The 20,105-nt window shown below is 38.1% G+C and overlaps 1 protein-coding gene and 1 long non-coding RNA gene across 3 annotated transcripts; one reads left to right on the forward strand and one right to left on the reverse strand.

Annotated features, from left to right (window-relative positions):
- The first annotated feature begins 3,626 nt into the window (after window positions 1-3,626).
- Window positions 3,627-19,535, forward strand: snrnp70 (small nuclear ribonucleoprotein 70 (U1)). The gene is made up of 10 exons (XM_008414975.3): window positions 3,627-3,834; window positions 4,172-4,318; window positions 4,400-4,462; window positions 7,455-7,509; window positions 7,585-7,649; window positions 7,751-7,813; window positions 8,551-8,632; window positions 13,619-13,720; window positions 18,103-18,202; window positions 18,286-19,535. The coding sequence occupies exons 2-10, from the start codon at window positions 4,172-4,174 to the stop codon at window positions 19,007-19,009; spliced, it is 1,401 nt and encodes a 466-aa protein (XP_008413197.1). The 5' UTR covers window positions 3,627-3,834; the 3' UTR covers window positions 19,010-19,535.
- LOC103468123 (uncharacterized) lies at window positions 15,130-17,710 on the reverse strand. 2 transcript variants are annotated; one of them, XR_014088519.1, is made up of 2 exons: window positions 15,722-17,710; window positions 15,130-15,624 (listed from the first exon to the last, which is right to left on the reverse strand). It is a non-coding gene; the product is annotated as an uncharacterized LOC103468123 (long non-coding RNA). The 2 variants fall into 2 exon arrangements; XR_534161.2 differs by having other exon boundaries at window positions 15,130-15,627.
- Window positions 19,536-20,105: the final 570 nt, after the last annotated feature.

Here is a 20,105-nt window from a genome sequence, read left to right on the forward strand (position 1 = left end):
TTTAAAATGGGGAAACATCCAATAGGTAATTGCGATTTTTGTTTTCAAGAAGAGACGGTAGAACATGTTTTGTTGTTATCTTGACGGTTGGTACAACAATAACAGATCTTTAAGGTTTTGTGGTGCTAAACCGTTCAGTGATTTATAAACTAACATCAGTATTTTAAAGTCTATCCTCTGAGCTACAGGGAGCCAGTGTAGGGACTTTAAAACTGGTGTTATGTCTCTATCTTCCCGGTTTTAGTGAGAACATGAGCAGCAGCATCTGGATCAGCTGTTTGATTGATTTATTAGTCAGACCTGTGAAGACGCTGTTGCAATAATCAATGCGGCTAAAGATAAACGCATGGATGAGTTTCTCTAGATCCTGCTGAGACATCAGTCCTCTAATCCTGGAGATGTTCTTCAGGTGATAGAAGGCCGACTTTGTGACTGTCTTAATGTGGTTCTGAAGGTTCAGGTCAGAGTCCATCACTACTCCCAGGTTTCGTTCTGATTGCTGGTTTTTAGATGTGATAACTGAAGCTGTGCATTGATTCTGGTTCGCTCCTCTTTAGGTCCAAAGATAATAACTTCAGTTTTGTTTCTGTTCAGCTGGAGAAAGTTTTGGCACATCCACACATTGATCTGTTCTAAGCATCTATTCAGTGATTGGATGGGGTCAAAGGTCACCTAGTAACTGTTGGTGTTCCCGCTAAATCCTGAATATACTCAATTTGGGTTGTCTTGGAGTTTTTATCGCGACCTGTGGGGTTTTTCCTGTCTGGGAACGAGAATACGGCCTACTGAATGTGAAAGGTAGCCAATCAGAAAGCGGGGTGACGTAAGAACAGAGGGGAATCCCAAACAGCTGACATATTGAGCAACTGAGTCCGGTGGATATCGGAGATGATATGTGGAAATGTTTATAATTAAATCTAAAGGTCATTATTATGTTTATTCAGTTCAAAATGTTAACTATGAAAAAACATTCACCTCCAAATCATAGTTTAGCAAATAGAGCGGCTGCTCCCGTCGTCTTTTATCCACCGCCTTTTCTTTGTGTTACGTCTTTTATCTCTTAAAATGATTCTACAAACTATCACTATTGCTTCTACATCCTCATCCGTGTTTGGTTATTCTAAATTCCCGCTATGTTGGGGGTTTTACTGGATTATCCTCTGGAATCGGGATGTTCGTGACTGGAATCGGTTCGTGTTGCTCCTGCCTTGGACACACGAACCGATTGAACCTGTTGGACTTTTATCAGCTCTGTGGTCACAGAGGTTTGGAGAATCGGCCGATAATTCTTAAATCTTTCCGTCTCAACCAGACTTAAGACACAAGCTCTACTCATCTCCTCTCGACCACTGCCCAAACGCTCTGACTCTGGTCGCTATGGTAACGTTTAGATATCCCTTCAAAATAAGATACAGATGTGCCACAAAAACGAACATTTTACTTTCGTGAACATTTTAACTCACGGTAATGACTAACGGAGCCCTGAGCTTCTTTCTCTGCAACCAGACGGTCCGATCTGGGAGTGATGGGAGACAATAACACCCGAAGTGTTGCTTATATCCACAGCCTGCTTGGTCTCTACGTGGCGAAGCAGCTTGAAGCTTCATTGCCTCATTAGCAGCCGGTCGCCTCATGTTACGCAGAGCGACTTGTAATGTGGGACTCACCTACCGGTCCGGGATAAATCCATCCTCCTGTCTCTTCTCTGGGCCTTTTCCCCTTTGCAAAGAAACTTTCCAAAGACATCTGATCTGTTTCTTACTCATTTTGCTGCTTGTGGGCTCAGTGTTGGCGCGCAAGTAACCGAGAGAATCCGGTTAAAGGATTTTCAAAATCAAAGATCCTCCAGACTCAAATAATACATAAAACGGAAATATTTCACTATTTCTTGCGCGGTCCGGTACCCATTGGTCCACGAACCTGTACCGGTCCACGCACCGGGGGTTGGGGACCACTGCTTTAAATGACAGAGAGAGACGAAGAGTAAACAAGTGCGACTGGTTTTGAGTTGATCACCTGTTCAAGTTGTTTTACCTTTGTCTTGGCTCATCACAGCCGCTGTAGTTTCTGAACGTCCAATAAATGACAAACTTGGACTAATTATCTTGTTCTTTGTGACTATACGTCATTTAGAACAAACATCAAACACGGTAAATATGTTTCGTTAAGTATTTAACAAACAAATGGCTTATACCGCGATAATTATGTAAAATTAAATTAATTGTCTAATATAAATAAATTGTTTGGTGCTTTGAGCTCAGAGTCTGAGAGGCTTTTCCTTTATCAAACAATTTTTTTTACCTCTTATTTAGTGGAAATATTGATGTTAATGAGACCTTTTCCAAAATAATAACCTTTTTCAACCTTTATAGCTCCACTGTTGAAAATGAGGCTCTAACATTCACAAATGACATTGAAATAAAATCCAGTCCAACATCTGGTTTGAGGTGATTCCTCTGGAACCTGTTGGAGGAAAAATATCCCAACTTCAGAAGATGAGCTTTAACCTAACAGAGCTCTGTGGTTCCTCCTGTCAGTGTGAGAGTCAGGGTGAGGAGGCGCCATGTTAGGAAGACAAGTGGAAGCTGCCGGATCTTCAGAACAAACAGGTCATGATGCTGGGCTACTGATTATCCCTCTGTCTGGACACAGGACCAATAGAACCAGTTTAAAATATAAAATGAATGGTTATATGCCAGACATGGAAAACTGGGATGCACTCCATGCCATGATGTTCAGGATTTAGGTCTCATGGCATCTCAAGGTGACAACATTGCATCCAGTGGGCTGAAGGAGGAAATACAGATTTATTTTGTAGCAATTCAAGAGCTACCAGCTTTTATCGCTTCGCAAAAAAATTAATCGGCACAGAAACTCCAAAGCACACAAAGAAGCAATATATATATATATATATATATATATATATATATATATATATATATATATATATATATATATATATATATATGTATGTATATATATATATATATATATATATATATATATATATATATATATATATATTGTCATAGTACCCCCAAGAATTTAAAACTACTTTCACCCCTGTGTATATGTATATAGCTATATATACATACATATAAACATGTATCCAATGTATATTATTCAGTATTAATCATTATTTATTTGTGTTTGTATAATTATAAAAATATGTATTGATATTACTACATAATTTATTAAATAAATTATGAACGGCTGTGTGCTTTGTAATATGCTCATCATTCATCAATATCAGAATATTCCATTCCTATTTTATTGTCATAGCCACTAAGCATATTTAAATATGCTGAACTATGTATTAAAAACATACTTAAATAATACAACTGTTTATAAATGTAGCTTTGATAGATGTTTGAATATTTTTTCCAGTAACAAAAAAGCGTGTTATCATCGATTAAATGCGCTGATACGTCATTGTGCTGCTAAACACATAACGCTGAGTGGAGTGGTGTACCGCTCCAAGATGGCCGCCCTAAATCTCGTCAGCGACAGTAGGCGAGAGCGGTCCATGAGACGTCTATCCTTATATTATGTCTATGTTGCCGACGTGCACTCATGTTGTTCGCTTTACGTCAGTAGTCTTCGTTTTACGACGTCCCGCCATTTTGTATTTTTTGAGAATCCTTGCAAGTTTCCTGTACACATCCAGCTACTCGGCTCGCGCTGTATTCACTTTTGTGGTAACTCTGAACGGTTCTGTTGGGATCATTTTGTTGTTGCTTTGGGAGACTACTTTGGTCCGGGAGATCAATCTACACCGGAGGTTTTTCTCTGAAGTCCATGGTGTGAAATTTGTCGAACAGTGGAGGAGAGAAGGTAGGACAAATGTATGAGGCTTGTGGCAGCATTGTTAGCTTAGCGGCTACGATGAAGGTAGACAAGACCAGGCTTAAATGCGACCTAGTTGCGATAGTCTGTAACGAATATTGAATATTATGTATAATTTCGACGTCAGTTGTAGTTTTAATGCAGGGTCCACCGCTGTTGGCCTATAGTCTGGACATATAATAATAAGAGTGATGATAAGGAAGTCGGGGACAACAATGAGCCTTTCGCGCTAACAATGCAGCAAGCCTTTAGCCTGTTGATCTGCCATATGTCAGACACTTGTGGTGTAATTAAACTACTTGATGTTTCTTTTTTGATATGAAAGATGACGCAGTTCCTCCCACCGAACCTACTGGCCCTGTTTGCGCCTCGGGACCCCATACCTTTCTTACCTCAGCTGGAAAAACTACCCCATGAGAAGCACCACAACCAGCCTTACTGTGGTATCGCTCCCTTTATTAGGCACTTCGAGGTGATTGTTGGTTTTTCTTTTTTGTACGTTGCTCTGGTTTAACGTTCAATTTTCTAACTGAAATGGTTGTCTTTGGGTCAGGATCCAAGAGATGCACCTCCACCGACCAGAGCAGAGACTCGTGAAGAGCGTCTGGAGAGAAAGGTTAGAATTACCTGGTTAACAGTTTTCAAGTACTTGAAATAGTGACTGAATTTGTTTTGCCACTGCCCTTAGGCACTGATCTGTGGACATGTTGTGTAACTCTTTATGTTTATGTAGTGCTAAAAATAGTAACCTGAATAATCTAGGAAGATGTACAGCTAACTGACAATAAATAAGATTTTATATGTACAATTGAAGCCAGAAGTTTACATGCATTATATTACCAAAAGTATTTGCTCACCCATCCAAATTATCGGAATCAGGTGTTTTAATCACTTGCATGGCCACTGGTGTATAAAATTAAGCACCTAGACATGCACGCTGTTTGCAAAAACATTTCTGAAAGAATGGTTTGCTTTGAGGAGCTCAGTGAATTTCGGCGTGGAACTGTGATAGGATAAATAATCCACAGTCAATTGTCAGCTGTCTTTATGAGAAAATGGAAGTGTTTGGGAATGACAGCAACTCGGCCACAAAGTGGTAGACCATCTAAACTGACGGAGCAGGGTCAGTGGATGCTGAAGCGCGTAGTGCGAAGAGGTCACCAACTTTCTGCAGTCAGTCACTACAGGCCTCCAGACTTTATGTGGCCTTCATATTAACATATTATTAAAATCTGAACTACTGCCAAATTATTGATCCAGCAGTGTTTCTCTTCGTAATTAGACTAGTTCATCTGATTCCTATTTAGTTACCTTCTCATTGACCACTCACCTCAAACTCTCGCTGTCACCATGTTGTTTTTCTCCAGCGTGACTAACAGAAAATGTTCAGATTGGGAGAGGGGAGAGACTAGTGACGCATTTGTAGGGTGTCGGATAAATCATACTCGCAGTGAATTTGATGGCGAAAACTTATTATTTGAATAACAATTTATACTCGATGGTTTCAATGGTGCCATTTTAACCATCGTAAATTGAAAAACTTATGATACAGTCCTGCGAAAAGCAGAACTTCATTCATGTTAACTGATAAACTAGCCTCCGGTCACTAGGTGGCAGTAGTGTTCAAACTAAACAGCAGGCTGCCTGTTCAAGCCAGTAGAAGTGGCTACACAGCACTGTTGTAAAGGAGCAGAGGGGAAGAAAAAAAAAAACGGAGCGAAGGATACAATCGTAGAGGAGAGATGGCATTTGACAGTGAAAAGAGAAATGGCAGCAGAGGTCAGTAAAGCAAGTTTGACGGAGTTTTATGTCCCGGCTAAGAAATGTTCATTTTCAAATGCAATAATAATACTACTAAAACCCAGTCGTACTAGCAGAGTAATTTAAATATTGGTAAACACACAATTTGCCAGAAGAAAGTTGTTAAATTAAAACGCTTTGATAAAGTGATGTGTAACTTGACCCGCTCAGCAAGTCTGGTTCTTTCTGAGAGGCGTTTAAAAAGTCCTTCAAAGTCCTGGGGCTGAAAATTTGCTTCCGATGTGCTAAAACATTTAGTACTTACTCATTTGTTAAACCAGTACCAACTATAACCTTATAACCCTCAGTACTCTGACTGCAATTTAGTGCAGTATGGTGAAAACTGAAGAAGCTGATAAGTAACCAATGCTTATAATTGTAAAAAGTTTTACTATATTAAGTCTAAAAATGCACATTTCAGTGAATCATTTACACTTTTTCATTTTCAAACTGAGTAGTCTTGATTAAATGTTAGTGATTCACTCAATAAACTGATTTTGGAAATTATTTTGAGGCTTAGAACAATAAAACAGCGGTTTTGATAAGGTCATAGAGCCAGTGGTTTGTACGATAAATTATTAAATATGAACAGATTCACAATAGTATTTAAATTCTGGGGCAGGAAGGTCACTGAGTGGGGGAGCATGAAAAAAATTATGATCCCTAGGGGGGGCATGACAGAAAATAATTGAGAAACACTGCCATAAACACTCCTAAACCTTGTGGACAGCCTTCCCAGAAGAGTTGAAACTGTTCTAACTGCAAAGGGTGGGCGAACATCACTGAACCCAATGGATTAGGAATGGGATGTCATTTAAGCTCATATGTGACAGTCAAGAGTGGCACGTTCATTGATTTGAGATATGGAGTGATTTTCAATGGCAAAACAGAACAAAAGTGAGAAAGAAACACTCCTCTGAGAATTTAAATCATAATGGTATTTTTATGGTGCGTCACGCCTGCTGTTTAACCTTTGAGTGAGGTTTAATTTAATGCTTCATATTTAAAGGGATTAATGCTTGAATATTAATTTCTACAGTCATATGAAAAAGTTTGGGCACCCCTATAAATCTTAATTATTTTTATTTCTAAATATTTGGTGTTTGAAACAGCTATTTCAGTTTGATATTTCTAATAACTGATGGACACAGTAATATTTCAGTATTGAAATGAGGTTTATTGGACTAACAGAAATGTGCAATATGCATTAAAACAAAATTTGACAGGTGCAAAAATGTGGGTACCCTTATCATTTTATTGATTTGAATACCCATAACTATTTTTCACTGATTTACCGAAACACAAAATTGGTTTGGTAACTTCGTTAAGGTTTGAACTTCATAGCCAGGTAATATGATTGTGTGTATGTATGTGTTTAGACACGTACATATCTAGTATGTACTAGAGGTGTGCCGATGGATCGGCCACCGATCATAATTGGCCGATTAAGAAGGGTTCAGTGAATGCGCATTTGAAGCTGGAGGTTCGGTACCTCAAAGAAGGTTGAGAACCACTGGACTAGACACTTCAGTTTGGGTTGCCAATTTGTTCCGTACTTTATTGTTACACATCCACATTTGTAAAGAAGTGGTCCCCGAGTACTTTATATAGTAGTCTGCCCCAGTCATTGTTTCACTCACGGTGTTGGTGTTGCAATATTGTGCCCAAATGCTTTCTGGGTAACACAGACCAACCGACACGCTGCCGCCGCAGTCTCTGTCTCTCTTTCCCCAGTGAAACCAGGTGTTCTGTCTAAACCAATGTTGGTGAATATTCTTCATTTATTGGTTGTTTTGTTTGGTTTACAGAGACGAGAGAAAATTGAGAGACGGCAGACTGTTTTGGAAACAGAACTTAAGCTTTGTAAGTTTATACCAATATAAAACTTCTTTACATTGTTATTTTAGACTAAATTTGCTTTTATCTTTTTTACCACAGGGGACCCTCATAATGACCCAAATGCTCAAGGAGATGCTTTCAAGACCTTGTTTGTTGCACGAATTGTTAGTATGGTTGGATCAAAGTTTATTGCAGTCCTTACAATGCGATGCATTAAACTAATCATTTTTAATATTGAAAATAAAATATTGCTTTTTCTATGCAGAACTATGATACTACAGAGTCCAAGCTTCGACGTGAGTTTGAGGTCTATGGCCCCATCAAAAGGGTAGGTCAGCCTGCTCATTTGTTAACCCTTCCATCAGCTACAGCTTACATTTTACACAGGTTTATTTATAGAATTGTAGGACCCAGCATGGTCAGCCTGAAGTCGGACTGTCAGTGTTCATATTCACACAGACCCTTAACAGTTCCATAAACGCAATGCTCCTGTGAAACCTTCCCGCAGCAGGATCCATCATGGTGTTTTGTCATGTGATTTCAAACAACATAGTAAATACAGCTATCATGGCAGGGAGGAATGACTATTACGATTTCACAAGTTCAGAGGAAGAGAAAATAATTGATGGGAGAGAAAATGTCTTTAATTTTCACGCTATTTAAAAAAGAAAAAGAAAGGGGTGGTGTTCCGCTGCATTAGACTTAAAGTGGGGGAGTTTAGATCTGACTGAAAAACTGGTATTCTGACTACCTGTGCTAACAATCCTTACCCTTGACAAATACTGAGAACAGCAGCTCATAGAAGTTTGTTTTCCACATAAACACACCCATAAAATTTAAACCAATCACACCAATACTGATTGATGGAGGCCTGTAAAGTTCGGCAGGGGCTTTTGATAAGAAGGGGCTGATGACATGAGGCCGAGAGCAAAATGATGGGATTTTTGCCATGCAGCTGTGACAAGAACTGATTTTAGCAGTTTTTCTTGACCATGCAGAGCCCTTTAGTCAGAGGAAGCTCATTATGTTTTCAAATGATACATTTTCTCATTTTTCTTGTTCCAGATTTATATTGTCTACAACAAGAGGACGGGAAAGCCTCGTGGCTACGCTTTTATTGAGTACGAACATGAACGAGACATGCACTGTGAGTACCAAACGATGTCTGTGTAAGCTCACTCTCTCATACAGCCTATTCTTTGATATACACGGGGGCGTTTACTTGAGGAGTTTTTTTTTCTTCTTTTTTCTTTTTGCTGCTATCCTTTATATTGATAACACTGGTCAGTAATGGGCAGGCCAGCTAAGTTCCTTGAAGCACTGTTTACAGATGAAGAGATTGCATGAAATCCCAATGCTTGGTTTGTGTGAGTGTGTGTGTGTGTGTGGGCTTGTTATAGACGCTAGTCACCTTTTGACTAAAAACCGGATTTAGATAGGAAGCAGTTCATTCAGATCACCAGGGGACAAAAATAAAATGTATTTTATCTGTGAACCTGAACATGTTTGCTTGTCAAAGGGTACATTGTCTTTTAACTGTGAGGTGTTGTAGTTCTGTGGAACAGCTGCTCTCCTGGTTTGGACGGAATGGTAAGCACAAGGTCAAACTGGACACCAAACATTGACGGAAACATTCTTTAAATCCCATCATCTTTTACTGTGAGGCTGTCCGTTTTTATCTTTAACTCTGGTCATGGTGAGCTTTTTTTTTCTTTTTCTTTTGTTAAGTTTATCACAGTAGCTATTGCTGCCCAAATATTTGAATACAATTTTAAATATATTTTCTAGGAGATATGAATACGATCTCTTCAGACAAGTGATGTCATCTAAAGGTTAAGCCATGCTCCTTTACTGGATCAATGCAGAGCCTACAGTGTAGCATATTAAAGAGATATTTTAATCCCTAGTGTGCAGTGGGGCTATGTAACTTTGCGTCCAAACAATTACAAAAATAACATAATAACCAAAAAAACCCAAAAACTTTTAGGTCACTTTTAGTGCAATAAATGCGTTGTATTTCCAAATTTATTTTTGATTGACCAAAATGTTTTTCCACCAAAGTGAGTTAGCTTAGGTTCAAGTTGCAGTGAGACCAAAAGTCTTGCTGACACTTTTTTTCTTTTAAATTGCTACAACTGATCTTCCATATTTGCTGGTATATTGAGCTCTAAACTGTCTTTTGTTGTCATGATTGTGGATCTAATGATTCTTTGCGTTGCTCTGTAAATTGCACTTGGGCAATGTTTGGCGATCCCAATATATTTGAGCAGAGGAACCATTTCAATTAATCTAAATTTCTGTATAGTTAGGTGTCTATATAAGCTACCATGAAGCCTCTGCGGGGATCTGATAAGGCAGCATATATTTAGCTTTCCACCATTCTCTGGTATTTGTAGAATCAGCTCTCCTAGACCAGAGTTGCTGAACCCACAACTCTGTAGTGATAGTTGGAAGGGAACTGAGGGGGTGGGATGTGGGCCTCAACAGTATATTAACTGTGTGTTGTTCTCATTGCCACTGCAGCCGCCAATCTGTGATGGCTATTGGCCAGAGCTGGCTGGCAGATGATGATGGTTATGATACATCTACACCCTACTACCACAGCTCAGTATATGGTTGGTATAATGGGTTTGTATGATGGGTAAGATTTCTTTCCACCCTCCATCTCCTACATAGGGAAGTGGAGCAAAGTTCAATGGGTAAAGCATCTTTTTGTTGGCCCTAAAGAATTTATTTATTCGTTTAATATAATCTGGATTTTAGGCTTTGACCATTGAACGCTCCCCTGTACAGTACTCTGCAAAAACGTTTCCCAATGATTTTGCTTTGTGTTAAAGCCACTTCAGGTTTTTGAAAGCTTGAAGTTAGGAAAAATAGGCTGTGTGATTATGGGTAGGCACAGCACATTAGAGTAAAAAGAAGAAACAACTTTTTTTTAAGTTGCCTGATCAAGGTGCTGGAATTGAATGTACAGATGCTTCCAGATTGGGCTAAAACACTTTTTTGTGTGGGGAAAGCTATTATTGTGTGAGGATTACTTGAACTAGATGTTTTCAACTTTTTAAAATTACATCAGAGGAAGTGTTAAAACTATATTTTGTACATTCTGTCAGATATGCCAAACCTCTTCACTCATTTGATATGGAAGAGTTGGCTGCATTTTGGAAATCTGAGTCTAAGTAATGATCTACATTGCCTACGGATAACACGGCTGCGGTTTTAGTAACATGAATGGTGAAGGCAGTTAGAAAAGACAGCAGTAGAACTGGTTTGCCTTGGTTTATAAAATCATAAAATTCTGTTTTATTGTAACTGTTCTTACAGACCAGTATGATGTCACTGTGAATATATTTGAAAATAAGAGCTCTCAGCTGGCAAGTAAAGCCGATTTAGAGTTTTGTTATCTTGTTAGACTACAGTTTAAAAAGAGAAGATTGGCACTTTATGAAATTAAGAGATAAGAAGTCAGCCACAAGTCTCCATGGATCTTTCATCCTTAATTGACTTATTTTCCCAGGACACTTGTTGTGTTTGACTTGTCATCTGACCCTGACACTTTAGTGTAACGTTTTTGTTTATGCTAGGAAGCAGATAAATTTGCCCCTGAGCTGGCTTTAATAAAATATGCAGATGAGGGGAATTCCTTGATAATTTTCAGCAACAGCCTACTCATTCATTATTTACTATATTAGGACACATGCAGTTTCAGGCCCTAGTTCCTCCGGATATGGCTCCCAACACTTCAGTAAAGTCCCTTACTGAATTACTGATGGGATTTTTTTTTCCACCAAAGAGGTTCTAGATTGGTAAAGGGACCACTTTGCTTTTCCACCATCTGAAAGTCAAGTTGGTGTCATGTAAATACCACATTTTGTTCCTTACGTGTTTGATTTTCTGCCTGTTTTGTTCTGAGGGGTTTTTTGCTTTTCTTTTGTGACGGATGATATTGCATATTTATCCCATTATTTCTGCAAACAGATGCTCTAATATCAAGACTTGGTTTACCAGGGGAGCTTGTGAATGCTTCACGATGTGATCATCTGATCCCTTATCCAAAAGCCAAAAAACTGAAATTACACTGCTTTTAGAGCAAAATATATATATATAAAAAAAACAACATCTACATAACATTATGGATTCAGGGGAGTAGCATGTTGACCTACTTAAATGACAAGCAATTTGGAAAAAAAAAAATCAAAAAAGATTTGAGGCAGTCAGCTTTTGTTAATCTGATGCTAATCAGTAACAAAAGTACAGTTCTGTTGCTTCAGTATGCATATAAACCACACAAAGTGTTTATCTTGTATCTGAATACATGCAGAGTTTTTAATGTGCAGAACTAGATGTACAATGCAAAGTTCTTTAGCGTAACTTTTAAGTGACACTAAGGCAAGTTTCACTACCACTGAAATCTATTTAGCAACATAAAACTTTCTCATACAGCTACAGTTGAGAAAAAAAGATGGTCCAAACCAAAAACATTCTTTGCGTTTTTCAACAGTAATTGCTCGCTCTGCATTTAACTGAATTGATCACCTGAAATGTCGTCAGGTTGAATGTAAACATTTCTGGTATTGGAGAAAAATCAACTGAAAGTATATTATATTTCAGAGAATGTAACTGTGTGCTATATTGAACATGGCGTACACTGGATTGTGTAAAAATGAACAACTCTGAAATGATTGAAAGCTTTTTCATTCTCAAACATCTTCAGTCACACTCAATTTTAAAAATAGAGAGTTTTAAGCACTATTGATCATACATACACACACACACACAAATTTTTTCTTCTGGCCCAATAACAAACCGGTGCAGGATAGCACTACTTTTTCCTCACCCAGTGCTTATCTTGGTGAAAACATAAACTGGTAGGTTTCGAGCTCTAACACCACTTCAGAACTGGGGCCAGTTTGGTGGAAAGTGCTTCTGAGAGATTTCAAACCACATCTTAGATGTGTTCTTCGACTGTCACACCTCAACAAAAGTAGGCATCTCATTTGTACTTCTATCGCACACAGTGGTGTTAGAGACATGTATTTTAGCTAGAAGGGGTTTTATTCAGAGGGTTTTCTTTAAGCCAACTCCTGATGTAAAGTTAGTCCAGTTTCTCTTTGCTTTCTTTTAGTTTTTCTTCTTTTTGCTTTTTTCCCCCCTCAGTTGGTCAGTGTTGTTGGTGACCGTGGGGGTGTGGTAAGACCCCGCAGTCGAGTTGGTTTTTGTCATTGTTTGTGGACACAAAATCACAGACACGAGTGGAGTGGAGTGGAGTGGAGGGGGGAGTTAGGGCAAGGGCCCTGACAGAAATGTTGTCTGAGTGGTTCTGTGGTGCAGCAAACCTTTGGTATGGTTCTGTAAGCTGCAACGTTTGGTAAGGCCCTCTGACTATGTGCTAGGTTTCTTGTTGATATAAAGATAAATGTCACAAATTTAATTCTCAAGGTTATAAGAAAAGATCAATTTGCAATATCTGGATAAAAAAAAATTACGTTTTTGTGTTCTTACTATAGAATTTAGTTGTTTTGATTAACTTAAGTGTATTAAGTATTATGCTCTGATTTGTCAAAATGAAAGTATGCAAGTCCCACAATGGATGACAAAATGTTTGCAAAATGGCAATATATTGTTATAACTGAATATTATTGGTGAAATGCATTTTGATTACCTTACTTGAAGTATTTATCATCATGTTGTTGTCAACTTATCCCACTAATAGTACCTGTGTTGACAGTTCCGATTATATAAGCTAAGACTTGATAGAGTTGGATAAATGCGTAATCTTGATGCGCTTCTTCTACTGTAGGGATTTTTTTTTAAATAGGCCCATGTCTTTTCCCAGTCTGAATTATGAAAGAAATACATTTTTAATAACACGCAAATGTTGACGATAAGAAAGCTGGCCTCTGGATGTTTTAAACAAAGTCAAAAGTGTAATGTATCAGTGACTCATCTGGTGGAAGGAAGTCTGCTCCAATTATCCTTCGGCTTTTACCCAGAGAGCAGCCGTCTTTGCTTCACCTGCTCCTGGTCAGTATAATAATCCACTGTATTCTGTTTCTTTTTTTCCTCCCTTGGTCACGTTGCTGTTTTTTCCTCCAACCTCACCTTTGTCTTCTCTCTCTCCATTTTTCTACAGCTGCCTACAAGCATGCAGACGGAAAGAAGATTGATGGTAGAAGAGTGTTGGTGGATGTGGAAAGAGGACGCACTGTCAAAGGCTGGCGTCCTCGCAGGCTAGGTCAGATGCTTTTGTGTCCTAGACTTTCAGGCTTTTCTGCCTAAAATGTTAGTTGCTTGTGTATATGCCTTTCAGATCTGTACTGGGTTTTGGGGAGGCTCATCAGAGTTGATATGTGAAAGGGCTGATAATGTGCATGTGACGTTCCTCTGAGCAAATGTAGAGCAAACTTTTCTCTCGACTGCAGAATAGGGCGAAAACAATTGTGATTAATCAATTATTGAAAAAAAATCAAGTCAAATAATTTGGTAATTGAATAATTAGCTGGAGATCACATAGTCTGAAACAATTCATTTGCTGCAAGTCCACTACTCTGAGAGCAGATATTAAGCCAAAGCTTTTCAAAATGATATACATTTAGCATTTAAGTTGAAAAAAATATAGATATTTTGACTGCAAATATATTTTACCCAGAACTCTTCAGGTAGAAATGTTTTAGCTTAAAGTGGTTCATATTGTTAAAAAAAAAATCTGTTTAGGCACCTTTTCCTGTTGAATTATTAATTGGTTAATCAAAAAATAGCCAACAGATTAGCCCTACACTGCTAAAACAGCTGTCTTTATGTGTATAGCATAAAAATGATGGCTCAAACCTTAAAGAATTTGCCTCCATCATGTGTTGCTATACAAGAAAATTACTGTTATCTGACAAATGTTAAGTGTCAATTACAAAAGCTGTGGGCTGAGTTGAAAGAAGCAAAACAAGTGGTTTGTGTTTTGGCCTGAGGGGGCGCTCCAACTTACTGCCAAATAACTAACAACAACTTAGTTATACCCATTGCAGTATAGCTACTGCAAAAAGTCCCCTTTCAAAAACAAGAAAAAAAGTACAAAAATAGGGTATAATTTTCTTAAAATAAGAAAAATTATCTGCCAACAGAACAAGAAAAATTTGTTTTGTCAAGATTTTCTAAAACAAGAAAAAATATCTAACCAAGATAAACGTACAAATATCTTAAAATTAGTGTATTTTTACTTAAAACAAGCCAATTTTACTTGTACGAGGAAGATATATTATCTTATTTTAAGAAAAATGTTCTATGAAATTAAATCTCATATATTCTATTTGTATTAGTAAAATTGGCTTGTTTTAAGTACAAATACACAAATTTTAAGATATTTGGAAAATCTTGACAAGATAAATTTTCTTGTTCTGTTGGCAGATAATTTTTCTTATTTTAAGAAAATTATACCCTATTTTTGTACTTTTTTTTCTTGTTTTGAAAGGGGACTTTTTGCAGTGATATACCTAAAACTAGTTTATTTTTATTGTTGCATAGGATTAAAATATATATTTTGTCATAGCTTTACTCAAGGTTCTTATGCTAAGACAAAAATCCAAAAATTGATCCTGTGAATACTGGAACAAGAGATGTTATTGGCTTGCTGAAATGAAGACATAAGTCCAATTACTTTTAACATCTTTATTACATTTAAGTTTCACATAAACACAATAAAACATGACTACTGGTCAGAATTTAAAGTCTGGATTGGCATCTGATTCTGAAACAATCCTGTAAAATGACAGAACATTGACGAACCGACACATCTGCCACACTCATAAGATGCCCTAAGAGTCAAGCAAATCAAATTGTCCAAAGCAAAAAAAAAATCTTGGGATTAGATTGTCAACAATAGGAGCTTCCTCCACAATGAACTTCTTCCAATCAGCCATAGCCTTCTATATGTGGAAGTCTTGCCTCAGTTACGGACGGTGTTCTCAAGACGTCTGTCAGCAGCACAGAGAGGAGTGGCCCCAGACACACGGATGCTGAAAGGTGTAGTAGCTATGATGTCCTCCTTTCAGAAGATCAGGGCAGGCATGGTTCCAATGGCCAGTAGAAAGTTGGTTTCATGATCACCACAGAGCTGAAAAGTGGTCTTGTTTGAAGTTGTTGGGTCATCTGCTAATTGGAGCACAGACAGAAAAACAATCACAAAACAAACCACGTTTTAGGGACTAATCAGTGTAATGATGAATCAGTATCATAAATTTCTTACCTCAAGAACGTGAAGGACGTTGTCACTTGCAATTCCCAAAGTTTCTTGTAGATGGTGCAATAGTGATTGACGATGTGTCTGGCATAGGCTTCACCATGGCAACAGTTTGGTTTACTTGAAAAATAAAACAAGTCTTATTTTAGTTCATGTGCTAAATTAAAAAATGGTGTTTAAAATATCCTGGTAACAGTGTGGAATATCTAACCTTTTAGACTCATTGCATTTAAGTTTTTAAATTACAGCACATCAAACACCCTCAGTTAGTGAAATACTAGGCGGAATTGCCCTTTAACCGTTTCCCGAATCAGAAGCTAAATGAGAAGCCACCTTAGCTATGTTAAAAACGGAAGCTACCAAGAACTCATGTCGATATTTTTAAGCCACAGCTATTGTGGTTAATGACTGTTCAAAGCTCATATTCACAAGAGCGGCTCTTTAAAATTGGCATATCACGACATGCTAACTAGCTTCAGTTAGCTTATCTTAGAAAGACAGACAACTTTAAACTTACCTCTGAGTACAGCAGCTGTAGGGCCTATACACGTAAAAAAGTCCTCCATCTTCATCCAGGTCCAACCGAGATTAGAGAATTTGCCAAAAGAAAATCTTATAAAAGTACAGTAGATAAAAGCTTAGTTAGGCTGTTACAACTGAATCAACCGTTAATCAGGGCAGTTAAATGATCTCTGGCGTTGCCGTTAGTGATGTGCGGATTGATACTGAAATATCGATTCTTCCGATACCAGAACTCAATTCTTTAAAATCTATTGTCAGATCCAAGGATCAATACTTTCAACACTTTAGTAATTTGAGATAATGTAGATTAACAAGAGCACGTTTGAAAGTAACTAAATTATTGAGATCTTGCCTAAATGAAACGTTGTTAATGGGAACTACTTTTTCTTCCGCCTGGTGAGTATGTAATGTGTAAGGACGTAATGCCCAAGCGCAGCGTGCTGCTGACGCTCACTCACTCAGAAATGAACATGTTGACAGATTATTAAAAAAGTGACACGGAGCTATTTCAGCTGTCATTTTATAGTAGTTTTAATAATTAAACAAGGATGTATTTAGTAGGGTTATTACTTTACTAATTTTCTTTTTTTAGTTTGCAACTCCATTTTCACATGTTTTGTATATTTCAGCTGAATTAAAATAGCTTATAGTAAACGAGATTGTTCTCAATATACTTCTGAGTTTAAAATGAGTGCATCAGAGTACATTGTGTTCTTTTTATGAAGCCAAGATATGGATTACATTTATTTTTTATTTAATTAAGAAACAAATTAACTGTCTTTGCACAAAGTATGGGATCTGTATTGCCAATACCAGTTTAAATTTGACTCAGTATTGGATCAGAAAGAAAATCTGTTGTATCGAACATTAATACTATCTCACTGACATTTTGGGCGCTTTCCCATGTGGATTGTATGATGTCATAAAAGGGGTGACAAACATGATGAATAAAATATTGTTCAAACTAATATTAGTAACTTATAAATAATTTGAAATATAAACCAAAAATTAAAATATTTATCATGACATTGAGCCAATCAATATTGTTGATTCTAATCTCATTGTGTGGAAAACCAGCCATTTCAAATCACACATCGATAGAAATGTCATGACGTGTCAGTAAGAGGTTCCACATGTTGCATCAAGAAGATCAGATTAAGGTCCACAGCAGATGAAACATGACAAGAATTATCTTGATATATATACTGCTCAAAAAAATAAAGGGAACACTTCAGTGTTCACTTAAATGTTAAAGTGTTCCCTTTATTTTTTTGAGCAGTGTATAAACTGATATTGTTTCTGAAATTGTTGTGTTAAATGTCAACCGTTTAAATATTAAATTATAATTTCCAGTACACTGCCAACTTATACAAGAGTATAAGTTCATGAGTTTTTTATTTTTCATTGTCAATAACACAAAGGATTCCATTTGGACATAGTCTGTTTTAATTATCTGAAGACATTTCATTAAGGATGTGATTTCGCTTTCTGTGCTTGAAATAAGAAATTTTTACTTATATAAAATAAGTTCTAGACTTGAAGTTTGATTGGTAAATATTGATAGTCTAGATTCTAGCACATATTTACTCATAATAAGTAATATTTTCTTAATATTAAGCTTTTATATCTTACTGAGATAATTAAATACAAAAACACTTAAAATAAGAAAAATATTCTAACATAAATCCCTCTTGGTGAGAAAAATTATCTTGTCAGAAAGAAAACAAGAAAAATCTCTTTAATTTAAGATATTTAATCTTACTAAGATTTCAGTTTTTGCAGTGATACAGCCAGATTATCTTTCTACACGGTAAGGTTCAGTCCATAGTTTAAATGAACTGGTTTGCTGCTTCTACTCTGTCTAGGAGGAGGATTGGGTGGGACACGGAGAGGTGGAGCTGACGTCAACATCAAGCATTCTGGTCGAGACGATGCATCACGTTACGATGATCGTTCACTGGGCACGTGAGTGATTCTTTTCAGAAAGGTTCTGTAGACCTGAAGAAGGCATTCTTATTGATGGTTTTTGTTTTGTTCTCAATACTCAGTGAACGTGGAGAAAGAAGGGAGCGCAGTCGAGACCGCGATCGTGACAAGGACAGAGAACGGCGGAGGTCCCGGTCCCGTGAAAGGCGCCGTCACACTCGGTCGAGGGAGCGAGATAGGGAGAGAGAACGAGGGATTGTGGTGGGAGAAGATGGTGGGAGTAGTAGCCGACGTCGAGACCGAGACCGAGAACGTGGGGGGGCAGGAGGAGGAGACAGCAGGAGTAGAGAAAGAAGTAGAGACCGTAAGAGGAGGAGTAGGAGCAGGGATCGGAAGAGAGACAGGGAGAGAGGCAAAGGTCTAGATGGGGATGAGGTTGGCCAGGGGGACGGCCCTCCAGAGGGTGGGGAACGTGTGCCAGAGGAGCATGGAGGAGAGGTGGCTGAGGGGACAGAGGAGCGCAAAGACAGGGACAGAGATAGGGACAGAGACAGAAGGCGGAGCCACAGGGACCGAGACAGGCGTAGGGAACGGGACAGGGACAGGGAGCATAAGAGGGAGCGTGGGGAGAGGGAGAGAGGTGAACGGAGAGAGGAACGCCATGCCCCCACACGAGATGACATTGGCCCCCAAGACGAAATGGGTAACGAGGATGATGGTGCACCGGCCAATATGGAGGAGTACAGTCAGGACGGAATGATGGATCAGCAGTCCTTCCAATCAGCAGAGGATTATGGTTCTGGTGAGAACGGCTACAAGATGGAGGGACAAGGAGATGAGTATTGAGCAGTTCCTCCATCAGAACCCCATCACTTCCACACAAGTCATTTTCTGGTGTGTTTCTCCTCAGTCCACGACTTTCAGCCCTCCCTTTCAGGGCTTCCTGTAATTGAATTGTCTGGCTAGCTTTCCTGTCAGTATGTTTCATGTACAATGAACACATTTAAATTTGATCTCAGTCAAACAGTTATCTTTCATTGCCCAACTTATCTGTCCCATCAAATGTAATCACAGGGAGGAGAGTGGAGTGGAAGTGGGAAGGGATCCCAGCTAACGTTCATTTGACTTGGTTGGAAATTTAAGGCAGAAAAATTGGACTTAAATTAGTTTGCGTTAGTCATTCTGTTTAAAAAAATGTTGCAGGTCTGTTAGATAATGTGCTCATTTTGACCCAACTAACATGTAATTTGGAAACTGGTATAGCATTGAAACAACGGGGAGGCTGTTGTCTTATCTAATTTTTTATTTTATTTGATCTGCTGTTTCTAGATTTGGAGGATCATTTTAATAAAGACATGGCTTTACAACAGAAGTGGTTTGTTTTGGTCATTTATATCTAGTTGAAACACCCTGATACTTTTTTTTTTCATTTTTAGAAATAGACATTGCTTCAGCATAAAAAAAAAACTAGACATGTACTGATTAAGACCCAACACAACTGAAAGAGGATAATTTAGCTATTTTGCCAAACTTTCCATAAACTAATAACCTCCTTGGGGGGAAAACTTCTATGATCAGAATTTTCTCAATCTGGTGATTCTCTACTTTCTGCTGAAAAGTGTGGAACCTCATTGCACTGGCAAAATGCTTTTAAAGCTTTACCCATTTGATTGGCGGAACCTCAACTTTCTGCTGTACCCATTGAAAGAGACTGCCTGTCAGGAAGCTATTGAATAACTGATTTCAAATGGCTTTGTTTGCCTTTGAATATATTAGCTTTCCATCAGTCATTAAAAATATTCAAGATGTTGCTTATGATATTGCGTCCAAGAAGTCGTTATTGTGGCGACTTATGTCTCATGAAAATATTGATCTGCTGTCTGTGTTGACAAAGCTCATGATTTTAGGAGCGACTGCATTGTCCAGTGGCCGTCCTGTAACC

The sequence above is a fragment of the Poecilia reticulata genome, chromosome 8, assembly GCF_904066995.2.
Source record: "Poecilia reticulata chromosome 8, P_reticulata-male-v2, whole genome shotgun sequence".
NCBI classification, from domain to species: domain Eukaryota; kingdom Metazoa; phylum Chordata; class Actinopteri; order Cyprinodontiformes; family Poeciliidae; genus Poecilia; species Poecilia reticulata.